Genomic DNA, 19,323 nt, shown 5'->3' with positions numbered 1-19,323 from the left:
AAAGTGAATGAAAATTGTTGGAGAGAAGTGACTGAACTAAGCTCATGTCTCAATTTAATACAACTTCCTCTAATCTTATCACAGAGAGATGGACTGCAAACTGTGGCTCAGTTCAGGTCTGTTTTATTTGGCCCAGTTAACTTTACTTGGATTATCATTTCAATAAACTATAAAATTTTACACTTAACTATGACATACTAGTAGTAATACAGAATACACATGTTTAATGTTACACTAAATATAATACAAGTTCTGTTATAATTTTCAAGGTTAAAGTGCACTGATTTACACGCTATTCCTCCAGAAAGTCACTTACACAACCATAGTCAGGCAATTTTTTTAAAGATTTTTTTTTCTAGTATTTTTTTTTACCTTTATTTGAAAGCTGAAAGTGCAGAGAGACGGGACACGTGGGTAGAGAGAGAGAGATGTGACATAAAACAAAGCCCCTTGGGTTGAATTAAACTGCAGATGTTGTGGCTATGTGTGCATCTTAACCAGCAGGCTACTGGGGCGCCCTGTCTAGGGAGTCTTTCAACGCTCCAAAACACTGTTACATTGTTTTATCAGCTTGATACTTCATGAATTTTCCAAATTTTATGAGAATTTCTTATAAACATGATTTTGATTATGACATATTTTAGAAGTACTCTATAGCAAATGACAAATTACTTTGTTTTGGCATCTCAGAGATGCTCAGCTGTAAAACATGGTTAAGCACAGATACCATGGATTTTCATATGCTCTGTATCTGTGACAGTACTGTTTACACAGAACTGTCTCCTAAATAACAAATAACTTTATTTGGATTTCTGTTATTGGAGTTTCATAACAGTTTTATAAGTTTGTTAATAAGAGCTCAAACTGGGAGTTAGACCTCTCTTGGGTCTAATGTCCCCAAACATAAGTAACGTCATCTTCATCAAATGTTCAAGCATAGTTTGTGGCAAATAATGGAATTATCACTTCAATACTTTCCTACTTGTTGGGTTTTAATAAGGTCAAAAAATGAAAAAAAAGTATTAAAAGAAGATAATGAACTGAGTTAGAAATTGAGTTAACATTTCTATCTATTGAGTCAGAAATGCATTACGAAGATGGAGGGTATAGATACACAACCTATGTATCTATGTAGACTATATACTGTATATGGACACAAGCACAGACACACAGGAGCAGTGAGTCTGTCGCTCAGCAGACTCTCCTGTCTGTATCACAAATCAAGAGGAAAGTAAACATGAGAGGAATGCAACAAAAAAGAAACCTGGGGGATGAGTGGCCATAAAACAGAGGAAAAATACAGGCAGTGTCATGTAACCTGGGGAACACACACACACAAACACACACACAAAACCCCTAGTGGGGATATTTACTGGGTAAATGTGCAAGTGATTATAGTTACAGAAAAGGTTCATGTTATCCATGTTTCTGCTGTGACCATGAACATACTACATGTGTGTGTAGAGTCTGTGTTTTGTGTCCTTAAGAGCTTTTGACTGACATCTGTAGCTGCAAATAATCCTGTTGCTTTGAAAGTTTTAACCAACTACAGTCACCGAAATATAGAGAGCAGAGGAGAGGTGAGGAGGGAAGAAAACAAATGGTAAAACTCCAGACGTTCTCAAGCTTTTGCTTTTGAATCCATTGCTATAATTCTACTGTTGAAACACTTAAACATGGTCCTCATCTTCCCACTATAGTTACATTCAATCTTCAAATCTAATCTGCTCAAAGTAAAATGAAATGGAAGCAAAAACACACAAAATAACAACAGTGTGAACCATGCTATGCAGCTCACTTTGTCCTATTATCTGTCGATCTGCTGGTCGAATGTTTACAGACTATTATACAATCTTTAGCATCCTTACTGCTGAAAACATACAGTTACAAAGGCAAAACCCCATTTGCACACACACTGACGTACTGGCACGTGTACAAGCAGTGTCAAGCATCACATCATCCACAACTTTTGCTTTCTCCCCCTCCCCTGCCCCAGTGAGGGGGGCCCACTTCCTGAACCTCCTTCCAACAAGTCTACTAGGTTGTTATTGGCTGCTCAGTTTTGGGTTTCCTCGGTCCAACTGCTGCTTGCTGCCTGCTGCTTCCCTCATTCTTTTTCTCCTGCTTTAAAATATGAAAAGAAATCCGCTGCTCTCAGCAGTTTCTCTCTGCTGTTGATCAGAATAAAAAGAACAAAATGACATCTCATGACCAACTGAGGCGACTATTACAGCTGTGAAAGACAAGCAATGAATCTATATTTTTTTAGCTACAATAGTTCAGCGATTGTTTCCCTACTGCTTTTGTTGTGGTAATTATACTGTGTTGATTGCCAGAGCTCCTTGCCAAACACATGGACTACTGACTACTACACACAAGACATAACATGCTGTATCAGCGCGCAGTGTCAACACTGAGACTGCATATCTGTGGTGGAACAGCTTCCTTTGAGATGCTAAAGGAAAGAGAAACTTCCAATCATTTACAGACTGAAAAAGTGAGGTCAGCAACTGAATCACATCGCTGTTCAACCAAGTGAGTGAAAGAGGAAGGTTTTAAATGCTCTGGACCAGATGGGAAATAAATGTTTGCTCCTTCTTCAGCAGCAATTGTGGTGATGAACAAAGCATGAATCCCTTAAGTCCATTAAGTTAAATGTCCATCAGCAGAGAGTGACTGAAGTGAAAACTCTCAGTCTTACCTAAAACAGCAGCTTGGACATTTTCCTCCAATTTTTCCTGCTTTTCATTTTGAACTGCTAAAGCCTTTTTGGCTCATCCTTTCTTTCCATTCTTTCATTAGAAACGATTAAAGTCTGCGAGAAAGAGAGAAACGAGAAACCTCTAAACATTTCCTTAGCCTAGCTAGGGCCAATCCGACCCCACCAACCACTGCGAGTTCTCCCCACAGGTCACAAAGCCAGAGCTGAACAAAGACACACACACACACACACACACACACACACACACATTTGAGATTTAACTGATTGGCCTTGTCACTGCTCTTGTAGAAAATAGTGCCTGAGTGCCGTTCACATATTGGCAGGGCGACCCTAAGTGGAAACACATGTTGTGTAAATGCATACAGCAGAAGTTTAGCGGCCTCGTCTCGCTGATAGGGACCATGTGAAACCAAAGATGATCAGATCTCTGGGTTCCAGGGGAGACAGAGACAGAGCGGAAACACATCCTGTTTTCCATGTCAACATGGAATAATCAAACAGTGAATTAAAAAAAATTGAAACAAAAATGTATCAAATGTCTATTTTGCATTATGCAATTCAGCACAGACCCCTAGCTATTACAATATGCATAAAAATAAACACAGGAAGATGAGATGTGAATGGCCTGTAAAACTATTCCCTCTAGAATATCATTTCACAATGCATGATCTATGGGACAAAGGCATTCAAAAAATCTCATAGCCAGTAGTCCTTATTCATAGATTTGTTTTTATGATTTCCATGAATTTCCTGTTCTGCAGAAGAGTCACTGTGTTGTCCCTTGCCAGATTTCTAACTTCTGACCGGTCCCGCCCTCTGACCTTTCTAGTCCTCTTTGACCCCTAACACAACATCTGGAAGCTTTAAACTGACAAAACAAGTCTGGGGTGAAAGCATGTCTGAGCTTAGGTGACTCTCAGCAAGAAAGTGCATGAGCGTATGTCCCAAAATGTCAAACTATTGCTTTAAAAGATCAATTCTCCTTACAAATTCACATGTTGATTCCCTTTTAGGGATCACATGCTTTTCTGTGCAATTGTTTTTACCAACAAAAGCATTACAGAGAACCACACTGTTGGAAGCGTGCAAGAGTGCACATGATGATGATAAGTTGAAAACAAATGGAGATGATCATGACTGTAACAATATTGATGTTATTATTCTTAATCCCACGTGTCCTGCCCTGGTTGGGGGGGGTCAGTTTACCTTCTTTGCAGCCTTTGATGGTGACCTCCTGGTGGGCTTCTGCACCTGGCCGCTCAGTGCCACCGGCTGCTTGGACACCGAGCCGTTCTCCTGCTTCTTGCTGGGGGAGGATGGGACTGAAGGCGGAGTAGGGGAAGGAGACACTTGAGGAGAGGAGGAGGAAGGAGGCCCGGTCCCAATGATGGCCATCTCCTCTGTTGCCGTGAGGCGAAGGCTGCGCAGACTTTCATGTGTCTCATGGTCCACCACCAGCAACCTGGTCTCGTTGTCCACAGCCTTGATCCGCTGCACCACCTGTGGAAGGGGACAGGATGGAATGACACTTGGTTGTAATTTAGTGGTCATTTCCTTAGAAAAGTAATAAAATAATCCTGAAAAATAAGCAAAAATGCACAATAAAATCTCAATCTGTGAACTACAGACTACATAACATCTACAAAAGAAGAGTCCCATCACATCAGTGACTGTATAGAAACACTGATGAAAATATAAGGCTTTATATCCAAGAGGATGACAACTGTTTTGATTATATTTAAGTTGCATTATTCAGATATCTTATGAGGGGTAGAGTCCAAAACATGCTCTGAATCAATCATTCACATCATTCATTTACATAATTTTGTGAAAAAATCTAGAGACTTTTTTTTTTTTAAAATGAAAGACTTTCTAACAATTAAGATACAAATGGATAGATTGTGACATTATCTGACAACACAAGCAGCTGAGCACAATTAGACAGGTTTTGTTTTAATCTCTGTTGCAACAAGGTTACAGAGAGGACCCTAATACACAAAGTACACAATGGTAGGTGGTGCTGATGTTCCTCTGTGTCTGTGTGCTTGGGAAAATGATTATCTGAGCCTGCTGTCTCCATCTGAACACTAGCCAAGTCACGGAGCATCTTAGACAGGCGTCCTTGGAAATGAAACAAGGCCTCATGCAAACAGAGGTGGATACACTTAGTCAATAATGCATTTTACATTGACTGACTGAGGCTATATAGATATTTCTAAGCATTTAAAGTACCTAACGTGTAAACATTCAGAGGTGACTTGCTGATTTTCACTTGAAACATCAGTGAGAGACGTGAATATGTGAAGATAAGTTTTAAATAGGTTAAAAGCAACAGGTGAGTGCATGTGGACAAACTGTCAGTGAAAGAAAACATAGACCAAGAAAGTTTCAACTGGTTGCCCGGCAGGCCTGATAGTTATACAAACCGTCCCGTACCAGTGTCAGGACTGATGCATGCAGCGCAGCCAGTGTGTCCAGTTGATGTACTCCTGCAGCTAACACTCGTCCTGTAACTTTAAATATGAACGAGAATCTACTTGCCTGGTGGTGTGTCTCTTTCTCCACGTTTACACCATTCACTGCAATCACACGGTCCCCGGCGCACAACCCCGACGCTTCTGCAGGGGAGCCATGCTCCACTTTGCGGATCAATTGTCCGCTCTTCCCTTTCTCGCCATGCAAGTGAAATCCATACCCGTTGTCCCCTTTTGTCATGATACAAAGCCGTGGTTTCCGCTCGCTGGCCATTTCCCCCCTGTCGTTTAAACCCTCTGCAGTGTTCAGCTGAAGTATGATAATTAAAATGCAGATATGGGGAGTTTAGGAGAGCAGGCGCAGGGCTAAACTTCCACGGAGCAAAAACATATCTGCCCGATACGCACGCTTTCCACCATATCCGAGCGAAAATACAAGCCAAACAAATCCAAATGCATTTGAAAATAAGAAATCCCACTGTAAGAAATATGCATGCAAAAAGGCAGTGATGCTAAACTTTATGAAAACAATGCGACCAGTCCAATAGATCGTGTGTCCTGTGTACAAGCTGAAGCGCACTGCTGGCGACTCCAAAACAGATGCGGTGCAGAGTCTTCACAGCCTCCAACAGAGCATCATTACTGTTAGTGCAGACTTGTAAAAGTCGAATAGATCACCAGGCGCTCACCTCTCCCTCGATATTTATCCATAACAAGCGGTCGGAGAATGTGCATTCAGTTATACTGCAGCTTGCGCAGGGTCAGCGCCTTGTGCGCAACAGCACCACCTCCTTCTATCCGGCTACCTGTTTGTTTCTGTGAGGGAACTGAAATATTAAGGGGAAAGACCAGAGGATTCAAAATAATACAATACCGCCCCTATGTGGCAAAAAATGATGTTTGGACAATGTCCTCAACTGATGTTGGGATGATGTTTCCAAATACGCCCACATTTAGATATACAGTATGCTAGTATAGCCCATGAAAGTATAGTTGAGGATTAGGCTACACGCGCAGCAGGAAATGGTCAGCTTCTCTCAAATGACAGAGATTTAACATTCATTAGAGGTTTAAACCAGTTTAAACCTGATGCCTGTCCGCGGTTTTCCGGACCTTGAGTAAATTAAAATTCACTGGAAATATTAGCCTAATCGAATCATTAGTTCAGGGTTGCTTTGTCCTGGTCTGAAAAACAGTCCTCCTTCTTTTCTCCCTCATTTTCTCAATTGACCGTAAACTGGGTTACTGAGACTTAAAATAAAACAAACAAAAGTAAGAAAGGCCCACTTATGGCTAAAATGGTCTTAGTTTGCTGCATAGGAACGCTTCAATTAGACTGCAGCTGAAAATCAGCTGACCACTTCAATGTGGTCACATGGCTACATTTATTTGAGTTTTCACTGGAAGTTGTAGTATGCTATCTCGTCTGCCTTGATGAAGGTATGTACCGCTTCTTTTTTTGAACTCTCATGAGTCTAAATACGCAGGTCAATTCCATGTGGAGTCAAAACTTACACAATACCACATTAAACTTATCACATTTTCCACCGCAAGGTAAAGTAAGAGCATTCACAAAGGTAGTAGCTGTTTTTTGCAGGACTGTTCAGTGGTACACCCATCATAACAATCTGAGCCCATCAGTGGCAAAAACAAACAAATGTATTTTGACGGGGTGCAATTGCCCCAAAAGATACATTGAAGCCTGTTTCACGGCTGCTGGCTGAAGTGCTTTTGTTCAATAGTGGACCAGTTTCAAAAACTGTTGTGCCCATTAGTCACTTAGACACAAAATGATGGGAAAATAGGGTCCAGGTTGAAAAATCCCAAAGTTTCCCTTTAATACTGTTAGTGTTGTTACAGTTCCTCACTGTGACCTCTGAAGAGCAGTAAACACTAATGATGTGTGAACAGTCCAATCCAGCTGGCTCAGCTGGCTTCAAGGCAGAAAAACTCCTGACTAAAACTTTATGTTAAAACATTCTGATAAAACTATTAAGCGAGAATTGTGCCTCTAAAATCCTGTTCACCACAAGTGTTCAAATGAATGTGAACAAAACATTCACACAGATTGAATTAATTGCTGGACTGTTTATTGGAAAACATTACATGATGCTGTAATTATCTAAAAAACTTTCATATAAGCCTAAATTATCTTCACTTTGGACTGTTATCATTAGTACTAACAGTATGAATACCAACAACAATCAGTTAATGTCTGTCAGTGTAATTACAGCTCTATACGGACCCACAGTACTGATGTTACTGTTGTTGTTTGAAAAATAATATTAATAATGGGCTGTATATATTGATCAATAAATATATCAATATCAATAATGATATACAGTATGACCACACTGTGGGTGAGCGATTCATTTAATTTGGTGTTGTAGTTCCTCACAGTGACCACTGGAGAGCGATGAACACTCAGGAATCTTAATACACTTGTTTTCACTAATCATACTAAAAAATTAGTAAAAACTTAGAACAATCCGGTAAAAAATTAAAAAATAAGAAAACTTCAAGAAAACTTTGACATGAGTACTAATTAATGAAATGTATTATTTGATAACAAAGTGTTTACAATAAACACAGATATTGTTAACATTAGTACTAACGTGAATACCTTTATTTATACCTCTAAATATGAATTATAATCAGTAATATATTATTCCCACTGAAGAATCTGAACTAGTTTCTAACTATGTCCACTAAAAAACGATGAAAATGGCAATTTCTCGATCATTTCTGTTTATTTCTGCTTGGATGAACACCTTTAACTGGTTAGACTGGTCTCCAGGGCAGAAAAGTGAGATTAAAGCAGCTCATTAATAATACAGTTATAGCAGCCATGTTTGTAATTAAACTCAGTTTGCTGCTGAGCATCATATTTGCAGTTTTGTAATAGTGATCCTCTATCCTTCATCGTTGATACACCACAAATATCAGTGCACATCCAGTTAGAGCTCACAGCCTTGAGGCACTAAAAAAACAAACAGCCGATCTCAGTTTATTACCACTGTGTCATCATGCAGATCTTCCTGTCCACAGCTATGGTTGTGTTGGTTCAGAACGGTCATTTCCTCTCTCAGCTCCTCTGGGGAACACACATAAGCAAATCATTGTTTGTCTGCTTTTGAGTATGGACTCGCTCAGTATCTTTTTACCCGTATGCCCACTCACTGATAGATCGTCTAATCTTGATGACTGCTCCTTTTAATACATCAGTTTCCAGTCACTCAACCTATGAGGGATTATCCGTTTCATTGGGGCACTTGAGTGAATTCAATTTCAGCAGAGCACAACACAAAGACAGCAGCAGTTGTGTTATGTTGTTCCTGCTGGAGGGTTTATTGTATTTTTAGATTGATGTTAGTGTGTCCTGAGAAGCAAACAAATCTCTGAAAGAAAATGTCACAAACTTAGTTGATACTTTTTTTAAAAAATGGTGTGTCCCCAGATGAACCACCAGTGGGTATAAAATCAGTGGCTTGTTACATTTTCTAACACACTATTAAATCTGCACGGGGACACAGTGGATTACACTACATAAGTAACTTAAAACCTCAGAAATTCAAACTAAAACTCAAAATCAGAAATACTAAACTTAGAAATGAGAGGTAGACATAGAGACAGATGTTGTAATGTTTTTCTCTACAGATGTGTTGTCCCCCCTCCTCTCTCTCTGTGTTGCACATTCCAAGAGACCACTACGCCCACTTCAACAACAACTTCATCAACAGCATTCATCACCCCCCTTGGTGGTACTGAGTACATCACATTCAGCTAACAACATTAGTGGTCACTGTGCAATAAAGAGCCCTTATTGATACCAGCAGGGTATTTTGTCCAACCTATGCCCACTTCCATACAAACCCCAGAGTGTTTTAGGCCATTCTGGTTCTTTTTTAAAGTTGCCTGTTTTTAATGTCCGTTTTTTGACTAACAAGTCATTTTTAATAATGACTTTATCGCTTTATACCTGCTAGATTTTATGCTTTTAACAGAGACATGGTTAGATAGTAGCAGCAGTGCAGTGAACACTTTTTTAACTGTTTCTAGCGTCGGCAGAAAGGGTGGCGGTGGAGCTGCTATTTTTAATGATACAATTCGATGACAACAGATTTCACTTGGTGAGTTTAATTTTTTGAATCTCTGTATTGTGGTGCAAACCTCAACAAGCATTCTATTAGTTACCATCTACAGGCCCCTGAAATGCTGTGCACACTTCATTTATGACTTTTCTGAAATGCTGTCAATTATATGTACTGATTTTAATTCTTTTATTTTAACTGGTGACTTCAATATTCATATAGACAATCCCAATGACAACACTGCTAAAGAGCTTTGTGCCTCATTTGAATCTTTTGAGCTGTCACAGCATGTAACTGGCCTGACTCATGTTAAGAGGTCATACAATAGATTTGGTTATTAGTTATTAGCTCCGTCTGATCACTTCTGCATTTTCTTTGATGCATTAGTTTCTCCAGTTATTCAGACTAGATCTAAAACTGTCAAAAAAGGTACATTAATGAGAATACCAGTGCTCTATTTATGGAAGCTCTATCAAAATCATCAGTCACAAAAGTAGAGTCTGTAGATGATTTTCTTAATCATTTTAATTCCAAAATACTCAGGGTCTTTGATGCAATAGCACCTGTTAAGACTTAAATGATTTCTGGCAAACAGAAAGCACCATGGAGAAATGCCACAACATTTCTCCATGGTGCAATACAGCTACAACAGTAGCACATCAGAAGAGAGAATGCAGGAGGGCAGGGCGAAGATGGAGAAAAACTAAACTTCAGAATGACTATGATATCTACAAAGAGAAACTCTGTCTCTACAACTCTGAGTTATGCAGGACTAGGCAGTCCCATTTTTCTAGTGTTATTAATGGAAATATTAATAACACTTATGCTTTATTTGCCACTGTTGATAGGTTAACAAATCCCCCACTGCTCTCACCCCCCGGCTTTCTGTCAGCTAAAAAATGTTTGCGCATTTCTTTCATCACAAAATTTAAAATATCAGACTGATTATTGCTCCACTCAGCCCAGCAGAGGCATAACGATCTTATCAACCTCTGCAAAAAGAATGGTCTTTATGTCTGAATTCACTGCAATTAATAACAAAATTCTTGAAGAAATAGTGCAGCATCTTAAACCATCCACATGCTCACTAGATATTCTGCCTACAAGCTTTTTAAAAAGGGTTTTTTTTTAGCTCTTTGGCAGTGGATTTGCTGCATATTGTAAATGGCTCACTACTCTCAGGCATCTTTACAGCATCACTAAAAACTGCAGTTGGCACGCCCCTCCTGAAAAAGAGAAACCTGGATGCCTCAATACTAAACAGCTACAGACCTATATCAAATCTTCCCTTCATAAGCAAGATGATTGAGAAAGTAGTTTTTAATTAGATCTATAATTTCTTGCAGACAAATGACATCCTTGATAGCTTTCAATTTGGTTTCCACCCACATCATAGCACTGAAACTGCTCTAATAAAGAATTTAAATGACATTTGCCTGAATAATCATTTGGGGAGTCTAATAGTCCTAGTGTTATTGGATCATAGTGCAGCATTTGACACTGTGGATCATAAAATACTTCTAGATAGACTGGAAAGTTGAGTTGGGCTCACAGGAATGGTCCTCAGGTGGTTCAGGGCATATTTAGAAGGGTAGGGGATATGTAGTCAGTATCGGCAATTATGAATCCGAAAGAACCACCATGATGTATGGAGTCCCAGAAGGATCAGTTCTTGGGCCCCTTCTATTCAACCTTTACATGCTTCCTCTTGGTCAAATTCTCTAAGACTTTAAGGTTGCTTATCATAGCTATGCAGATTCAATTAAACAAAGATAAAGAAGGAAGGCTGGCATTTGGTGCATACCTTGATTCTAGAGCGCTAAAAACTAATACTCATGTCAAGAATCTTGGTGTAATCATTGATGAGGATCTAAATTTCAGTGGCCACATCAAAGCTGTAACAAAATCATCATTTTGGCATCTTAAAAACATAGCTAAATGCTTTTATTTATTGTAGGGTGGAGTACTGTAATGCACTCCTTACTGGCCTACCTAATAAAACCATTAGACAGTTGCAACTCTTTCAAAATGCTGACGCTAGAATACCGACAAACACCAAGAAGAGAGAACACATTTCTCCAATTCTTTTCCTTTTCCTCCAATTTCCTTGCACTGACTTCCAGTTAGATATAGAACTGATTTCTAGGCTCTGCTTATTGTCTATAAGTCACTCAGTGGCCTGGGCCCAAAATATATCACAGATTTTTTCGCTGAGTACTAGCTGGGTAGGTCTCTCAGATCTGCAGGGACTAGTCAGTTAGTGGTGCCCAGAGTTCAAACCAAATGTGGTGAAATGGCTTTTAGACATTATACTGCCCACTGTTGGAATCAGCTTCCCTTGGAACTAAGATATGCTTTTAATTCATCAGTTTTCATGGTACTGTTATTTATTTTATAATTCTGTGTTAAACTTTCTGTACTTTTATTTATCTTTTTTATACTTTTATCTTTTTAATCTTTTTATTTTTGTTATATTTTGCCTGTAAAGCACTTTGAATGATCTCTGTGTATGATAGGGTGCTATATAAAATGAACTTGCCTTGTTTTTTCTTGAATTTTGCAGAAAACATTTCCCTGCCAAACAGTATCTTCTTCCCGAGTTGCTGACCTGCCAGCATTCTGAAAGATGTTTTCCAGTACTGCAAGAATTTTTCTCAGTCACGCCAATAGCCATTTTCATACACTGTACAACCACTCATGAAAAATTCATATATTTGTGACTGAATTTTTCTAAAAAAGACTTTATTTGTTGTTAAGAATGTATAAGCTGCTTTGGCCTGTGTGTTTGTGTGTGTGAAGGGAGATTAAAAGTGGCAGCCTGACATTTAGAGGTTTATATCAATTGCACGTGTGCACACACACATACACACAGGCTTTCATATTGATGAAAAGATAAATCAAATGTCAATTATATTAAGAAACAAAATCATATTTGTCGAACTGTGATTATGTTGAAAATAGCTCTCAATTTCCTCTTGTACTCTTCTACTAAGAGAGAGAGCAAACAAGCTATGAAAAGGTGCTGTAGAGCACACTATAATCATCATTCTCTCCTACAGACCTTTACAGACACCTCTTCTCCTCAAATGGGTCTATGGTGGGGTGGAGGGAGTTTGCAGGGGAGCTGGGGTTTATTTATTGACAGCTCCGAGATGTGAAATGGGAGTTTAGTGGAGCGAATGCCTGACAATGTAAAGAAAAACAGATGGGGTAAGTGTATGCTGTTGCTGACACTGTGACCTTTTTCTGTTATAGGTAATGGATGGGTTTGTCAGTCATCTGTCAGCATCTTACTCCTACATACACACACATACCCACACACATCGTAAGGCTTATTTCAAGCACCAACTAGGTATTTAGCTCAGCCGCCCCTGTGTTTTTATTGAGGAAGACAGTGGATGTCATCAGGGGAGAAACCCGGGGGTGGGGGTGGGGGGGATAGAGTGGGCTGTCCAAGTTTAGCCTTTGTCACAGCTGTCACAGCTTCACCTAACTGGCTTCATGAGTCAACAAACATAGACACACACCACGTCCAAGAAAATATCATGCATAAGTGATTTCTGCAAATTGGTTATTTCCACGTAGGCAGGTTGTTATTTGTAGAGCAGCTCCAGGTTTTTTCGGGCACAACAAATCATAGTCATAGCTCTGCAGAGTCTGCTCCATTTAGCTGTTCCTCAATACAAACTATAATTGGAGTTTTATTCATTCACCTTAAAAAATTTGTATTATAAAACTGACTAAGCCTCAGAGATTTGCAGTTCTGTGTTCACCCATCAATCCCTGACACGTGTAGAGGATACGATCATTCTGTGTGCCGCAGCATGACAGCTCTCACACCATTGACACGTGTAGATTGAACAATGTTAGCTGTTTTTTTTTTTCTAGTTGTTGGAGCTGTATCAAAGTCAAAATTATCAGTATCATCTACAAAAAAAGGTTCTAAGCATTTGAACTGGATCCATCTGTTTTCTGCATGATAGATAGGTAGATGAGAGAGAGAAATATATATCAAGAGAAAATCATTTGCTAAAAGTATGGAAAAAGCACAAACAGGCTCTCTGCCACACACTTTTAACCTGGTTTAATTGCTACTGACACACTGATGCACTCCCTACTGTGCCTCTCCTCCCGCTTCAGTGTATTCAGTTTTACAGAGAGTCACCAAAATATCAAATGGGCGTAGGTGAGAAAAAAAAAATCTGTGTAAGGAAAATGCCACTTTGTCTGTGCAAGGCTCCAGTGTGCGTCATGCTACGATATGGACTGATGCTACAGAATGTGAACAATTATAGAGTATGACAGTTTATAGTCCTAAAACTGTCATCACCATCATCACTCTCGCAGTCCAAAGTCTCTGGATCACTATATCTCTATTTTTATATCAAGCTTGACTCATTCCAACTTCTGTCTAATTCTTTCAAAAAGAGAAATGGAAACTGGGAGAGCAGTGCAGTGATAAAGATGGCATGGGCAGAGAGACAGAAAATGAGCATACTTGTCTTCTGGATTGCATATTCTAGTTTGTTGTGACTGAGTGGCAGCATGCATATACTTTAGCTTGGTTTATTTCCTAAGGGTTATTGAAATGGAAAGAGGCATTCTGCGTCTTCCCCTGGCAGGGGGAGAAGAAGACATCGTGGGCTGGAGAAGGGCACAGCTCTCAGCTTTAATTAGCCACACAGGGCAACCCACTCCTGCTTCTCTTCCTTCTGATCGCCTCCGTGCTCCCATCTCTTCTGCATGCAGACAGTTGCAGCTACAGCAAACACACTGCAAACTGATGCATATAGTTTACATACATCCATCTTGACATTTATTGGAATGCCAAAAGCTATTCATAGTTTTGTTTCAGGTTGGTCTGTGACTGGAGTTAGGAATGCGTTTCAGCCCTAAATGTCTGCACATAATGATTAATCTTTATACTGGTGTAACAAATTCTAAAATATAACATTTCTGTGTATTCCACTATATTTTACTATCTTGTTTACTTTTTCAGTAATCACCTTGTTAAAATGAGTCTTAGTAAATTTGTTGGAATGCACTTGAGGATTTAAAGGCAGAAGTGTGATTTGTTGCAACAAACTTGCATCTTGTGTCTGTTTTTTCATCAAATGTTCCCATTTTTAGCACATTGTTTTGTAAAAAGAAGTAGTTTTAATTAATAGAAATGATGTTGTAACTTATGCCTCAGTACTAAATGCGTATAATTGGCACTAATAACGATGATTTACTGTAGTATGCACACACAAACAAACATTATTTTCCCTTGATCAGTTAATTAAAAATAGATTCCTGGAAGCTTTACAGCCGTGTCTCACAGCCATTAAGAATGTTTAAGAGCTCCACAATATTTAGTCTTGCTTTAGCTTTTGTTAACTTATTATCCACATTTCTCCGAGTGTAAAAGTGTGTGAGGATTACGTAGTAGTATGCAGATGCTCATAGTGACTCACAATGATGCTATGAGGTTGCTGTTTCAGGTTCCCAGATGGCATTCTGTTATGCATTTTTCTGTTCTCTCTTGTTCCTACATCTGATGCACTTATAAAACATCTGATGTACAATTTTATGTATTGCTTGGATGAGTCAGAGAACAGCAGTATTTTAACTTTAACCAGCCCTAGGAAGAACTGCTCTCGGAAATAACATTAACTGTTTATCACAAAAATTAGCAATTTTTTACTAAACTTTGGTAAATGTTTCTTGAAAGTTATTGTTGCACCTTCATTGACATATATGATTAGGAGATGCAAGAGAACATAAATAGCTTTTTAGTATATATTTCATAGATAGTTAAGACTAAATGAATAGAACCTAGTTTAGACTTTCTTGAAAATTAAGATATCACGTATTAATAATAAAAGTTTTGTGATGGTTTGTTTATTTTTGTGAGCACCTGAAGGTTTTATATATGCTATGCATCTTTACCTCAGTTTCCACTAAGCAGATGTTGAATTCAGATCAAGTTTAATGTTTGTAAAGGACTTAAATAACACAACAAGATGAGCTTTTGCATCACTGTAAACTTAAGATCAAAACATCTGACAATCACAAGACTCACTGTATTCGGTACTGGATTTGAGAAGAAAAAGTTAAACATTAACTGCAGGAGCTTTGTGTGGATTTAGCCTGTTTATAAGACTTTTTGTAAAAAAGCATGAGTCTGCATGACTGTTCCCACTACTCACTTTCTGGTTCCAGCTGACCTGATCAACCGTCGTCCTCTGTGCCAGCCCTGCCTCGCCACAGCTGTTATGACATCATGTCGTACTTCCCCAAGGATGCATATTTTGCTAATGTGCTGTGAAAAATGTGAACATCTGTAAAACGAGCTCATTATCTTCCTTAATAAAGGAAGATAATAATTCTAAAATGTGCCTCAAATATTTACAATTATGTCCTTTTGAATATTGAAATACAATTTTTACTTCAGTTTTTTTAGTGCTTCTCAGATGTCAATGACATATAGCGTCTCTCTTACTCTGCCAAAGTAGATACTACATAGACTGAATATTGTTTATTTAGTGAGGAAAAATGCTCACTCTCTTCCTCTCAGTGACCTCACAGTGTCAACAAACACAACTTGTGTGTCCCTAAAACCAGTTGTGGTTAGATTCCTGGTATCTGATTTATGCCTTTGCAGAGAGCACTAGAATACTGATGATAAGATAGGATGTGTCCCACGCTCAATATTATCTTCCACTTAAAAATAATCAGTTCTATTTCCTTGAAGTAATACTGAGCCTAGAGCACGAACATCGCATTGCATAAACATGAACACCTGATGAAAGCTGCCCAAATAATAAAATCAGTATTCATGAATGTCTCATAATGTGATATTTCTAAATTGATGCAACCTCATAAGGTACCGAAAATATTTTTCAAACTTTCAAGCTTCTCACATTGTCTCTTTTTATGAGAATGAACCTCATTAGCACTGCATCATAAATCATTTATATATCACTCATGAAGTGATTTTCATCGTACAGTGTTGAATGATTGTTGCAACAGGAGATGATACAGTATGTGTCATACTTTCAATAGGTCAACCGACAAGGCAAAACTGCTGATAGGAAAGAATATAATTGGAAATGTTTGTGCCATAATTAAGTCACAAGACTAATTGTGCTTCGATATAACTTGTTGGGTGTCATAACATTAGTATTGATACATTATGGATTAAAATAAACTGTATCACGAAAAATAGAAAGTGAATTGTGGGTGGGAATAAGTTTTAGGAAGCTTGGAAGATTACAGTATTTATTCATCCTCAATCACAACCTGAGAGGTCACAGATCTGCAGTACACGTTCTTTGTTGCTAAAAGACAGGAAATAAATCTAACCATCATCTGTAATTCACAGACTTTGCATTCCCTTCAAGCTATTGTCTGGCCTTGAGCAGACTGTTTGCCTGCAATAATTATTCTCCATGATGTTAAAAATCACCTCTGAGTTTAACTTTAAACGCTGTTGTCTTGTCCTCCATTTGTCCTGTGAGTCCTCATATGGATTAATATTCCATTCAGAGTCTGTGTACACTGCTGATTAAATAAGTCAGGGGTTGTTGAAGGACACTGGGGATGAACTCTTGCCTAAAGCACCAAATGTGCCAGGATCCTCAACCAATGAGAACCAATCTGGTCCATCTGCCATGAGTTGTGGTTGGACCACTAATGAGGATGTTAGGCTTATGTTTGCTTTGTTTGTTATATTTAGAGTAGAGAAGGATGTTGTTGTGTCCGATGGTTTTAAAATAATTGCTTCCCAGGAATAAATAACTTGTTTACCCAGGATTTCTCACCATAACTGAAGTTTGGTTTTAAAACACATAACTGTGGATGATTAAACAAAAAATGGTGCATCTCGGTGCATGGGTGGTGCAGGAGCAAATTACTAGTATGCTAACACGCTAACATGCATGCTATGTTATTAATCTAAGAGAGGCTGATGATCATCAATTGTAACTAAACTGAGTTCTGGACAAGTTTTGATGTATTTATGATTTACTAGGTTTTATCCTCGGGGGACCATGGATGCTTGTACCAAATTTTAAACCAAACCATCCGTTATTGTATTCCCAGCTTTTAACCAACTGACTGACACTGCCGTCCCCAGAGCTGTGCTGCTACTTATGTGTCCTTAAATTAATGGAGTGACTCACTCTCTTGGGATCATGTGAGGTGAAATGTGCTCGATGTGTTGTCTAGACTGCAGAGCTTAAGACCTTCTAAAAACAGCATGAAGCATTAGCTGGAATGTGCAGTACATGGGACTTAGTTTATTCTTTTAGTATTATTAGCAAATGAGAGAGACAAATCAGTGCCATTCCTGTCCAGATATAAAAGCACCTCTGAGGTTTGTTGTTTAAGACCAGTGTCTTACTAAGTGACAATAGGAGCAATGAGGGAAATGCAGAACCTGTGTCTGTATGTGCGCTTATGTGTGTGTGTGTGTGTGTGTGTGTGTGTGCTACATTCATTATTTTATTCAGTAGCACAACATTAATATACTATGCAGGATTTGTCGGTTGGTGTTCGTAAACACACAGCATTCAAAGTTGGTCCCTCTTCCCATGGAGACAACAATGTAACTTGGTCACTATGCTATGAGTCCCAACCTCACACCTGCACACTGTTATTGGCTGGTGGCTACACACCCACTGTCCAAAGGTTGACACCCAGAGACGTCCCGAACACAGCAAAATAATAAGAAAACAAGAAAATACAGGCAGAGGGCAGAGTCTCTGTAGATAAATACACCACACACACTTCTAGTGGGTTATAAGTGATGATTGAGAGGGATTATTTTTGTATGAGTCTATACATTATTTTTTAGGAAAATTCTGAATAGTATACCTTTAATGTGTATTTCCCTTCGATCGAATACTTAGAAAATATTGTCATTTCATGGCTGATTTTTCTCAGAACCACTGGAGAGACAAATGTAATTCTAATGTAATGTGCTCCTTTCTCTGTTTGATAATAATACTGATTCTTCCACTTGACATTGAGGTAGATAGAACAAAAGAAACATGACCATAAACACCAAGGTAACCAAAAAAAACATAAGGCTCAGAGTGTTTTCCTACCCCCATAACCAGCCACAAAAACAGGTTGTCAGTAAACAGACTTTGAATAAGGGCTGAGAAGGAAAGTACGGTATATGGTGCAGGAGCATAGTATAGAGAAATGAAGGAAGGAGAGAGTGAGGAGCAACACAGAGGGAGAAAATGGCAGCAGAAGAGGAAAACCCTCTGGGGGAGAAGATGGATGATGGATGTTACTAAAGACATACAGTACAGAGGTGATAATTAATTTTAACTCTGTTTATTAAGCTCCAGTGTGTTGCACTGAATTAACACTGATCAGTGATTTACAAGTGGCAGATGGAGTTAATACATGTCTGTGACAATGCATAGCTGCCCAAAGGCAGCAGTACTGTACTGCAGCTGCTTAGGGCCCCTCGAAATATGAAGCCCCTGCTCAGTTTTTATCATGTGAACCTGCATGAATCCATTTATTTTAGTATCACCAATAAATCAAAATAACTGTGTGATGTGAAGGGATCATTTGTAGTAACAAACCTACTGAGTGTCATCACCTAACTTTGCAGCTCTCAAGAGCATTTTAGTTTTTTATTGTGGCTTTAGCGCATTTAATGCTCGCTTTCATCAAACACAACTCAGTGCAGCTTTAAAAGGTTTTTAAGGATTTTATGAATTCCAGTGGGGCTGTGGTGCAATGTTTGGATGAGTGAGTTTTGTCTTACTTGTGGCCAGGGGAGAGCAATTACACATTTCCGCATGTTATATCGCTCTAGTGAGGCTTGTTATTGGCAGGTGAGAAGAAGCTGTTGGTGACTCCATGTTTGACAGAGTTGACAGTATTGTAGTCAATTAAACTGCATAGGCAATTAGGCTTTCCAGATGTATCCAATTCTGTGGGGTTTTATGCTCTAATGATTAGTTTCATAGGACTATTGTATGAATATATTTTGAAATGGAAGTAAATGGTAATGAGAACACTACTAGTG

The 19,323-nt window shown here is 38.8% G+C and overlaps 1 protein-coding gene across 1 annotated transcript in view; it reads right to left on the bottom strand.

Annotated features, from left to right (window-relative positions):
• LOC121883750 (Na(+)/H(+) exchange regulatory cofactor NHE-RF2) overlaps nt 1-6,533 on the bottom strand; it is a 30,929-nt gene extending 24,396 nt beyond the window's left edge. The window contains exons 1-2 of the mRNA XM_042392221.1: nt 5,264-6,533; nt 3,929-4,222 (exon numbers count right to left, since the gene is read on the bottom strand). Coding sequence (XP_042248155.1) covers nt 3,929-4,222; nt 5,264-5,470 — 501 coding nt within the window. The 5' untranslated portion in view covers nt 5,471-6,533. The remainder of the gene's footprint in view (nt 1-3,928; nt 4,223-5,263) is intronic.
• Between the last annotated feature and the right edge of the window lie 12,790 nt (nt 6,534-19,323).

Source organism: Thunnus maccoyii, chromosome 18, assembly GCF_910596095.1.
Source record: "Thunnus maccoyii chromosome 18, fThuMac1.1, whole genome shotgun sequence".
NCBI lineage: Eukaryota > Metazoa > Chordata > Actinopteri > Scombriformes > Scombridae > Thunnus > Thunnus maccoyii.
This window is presented reverse-complemented; position numbering and strand designations above follow the sequence as displayed.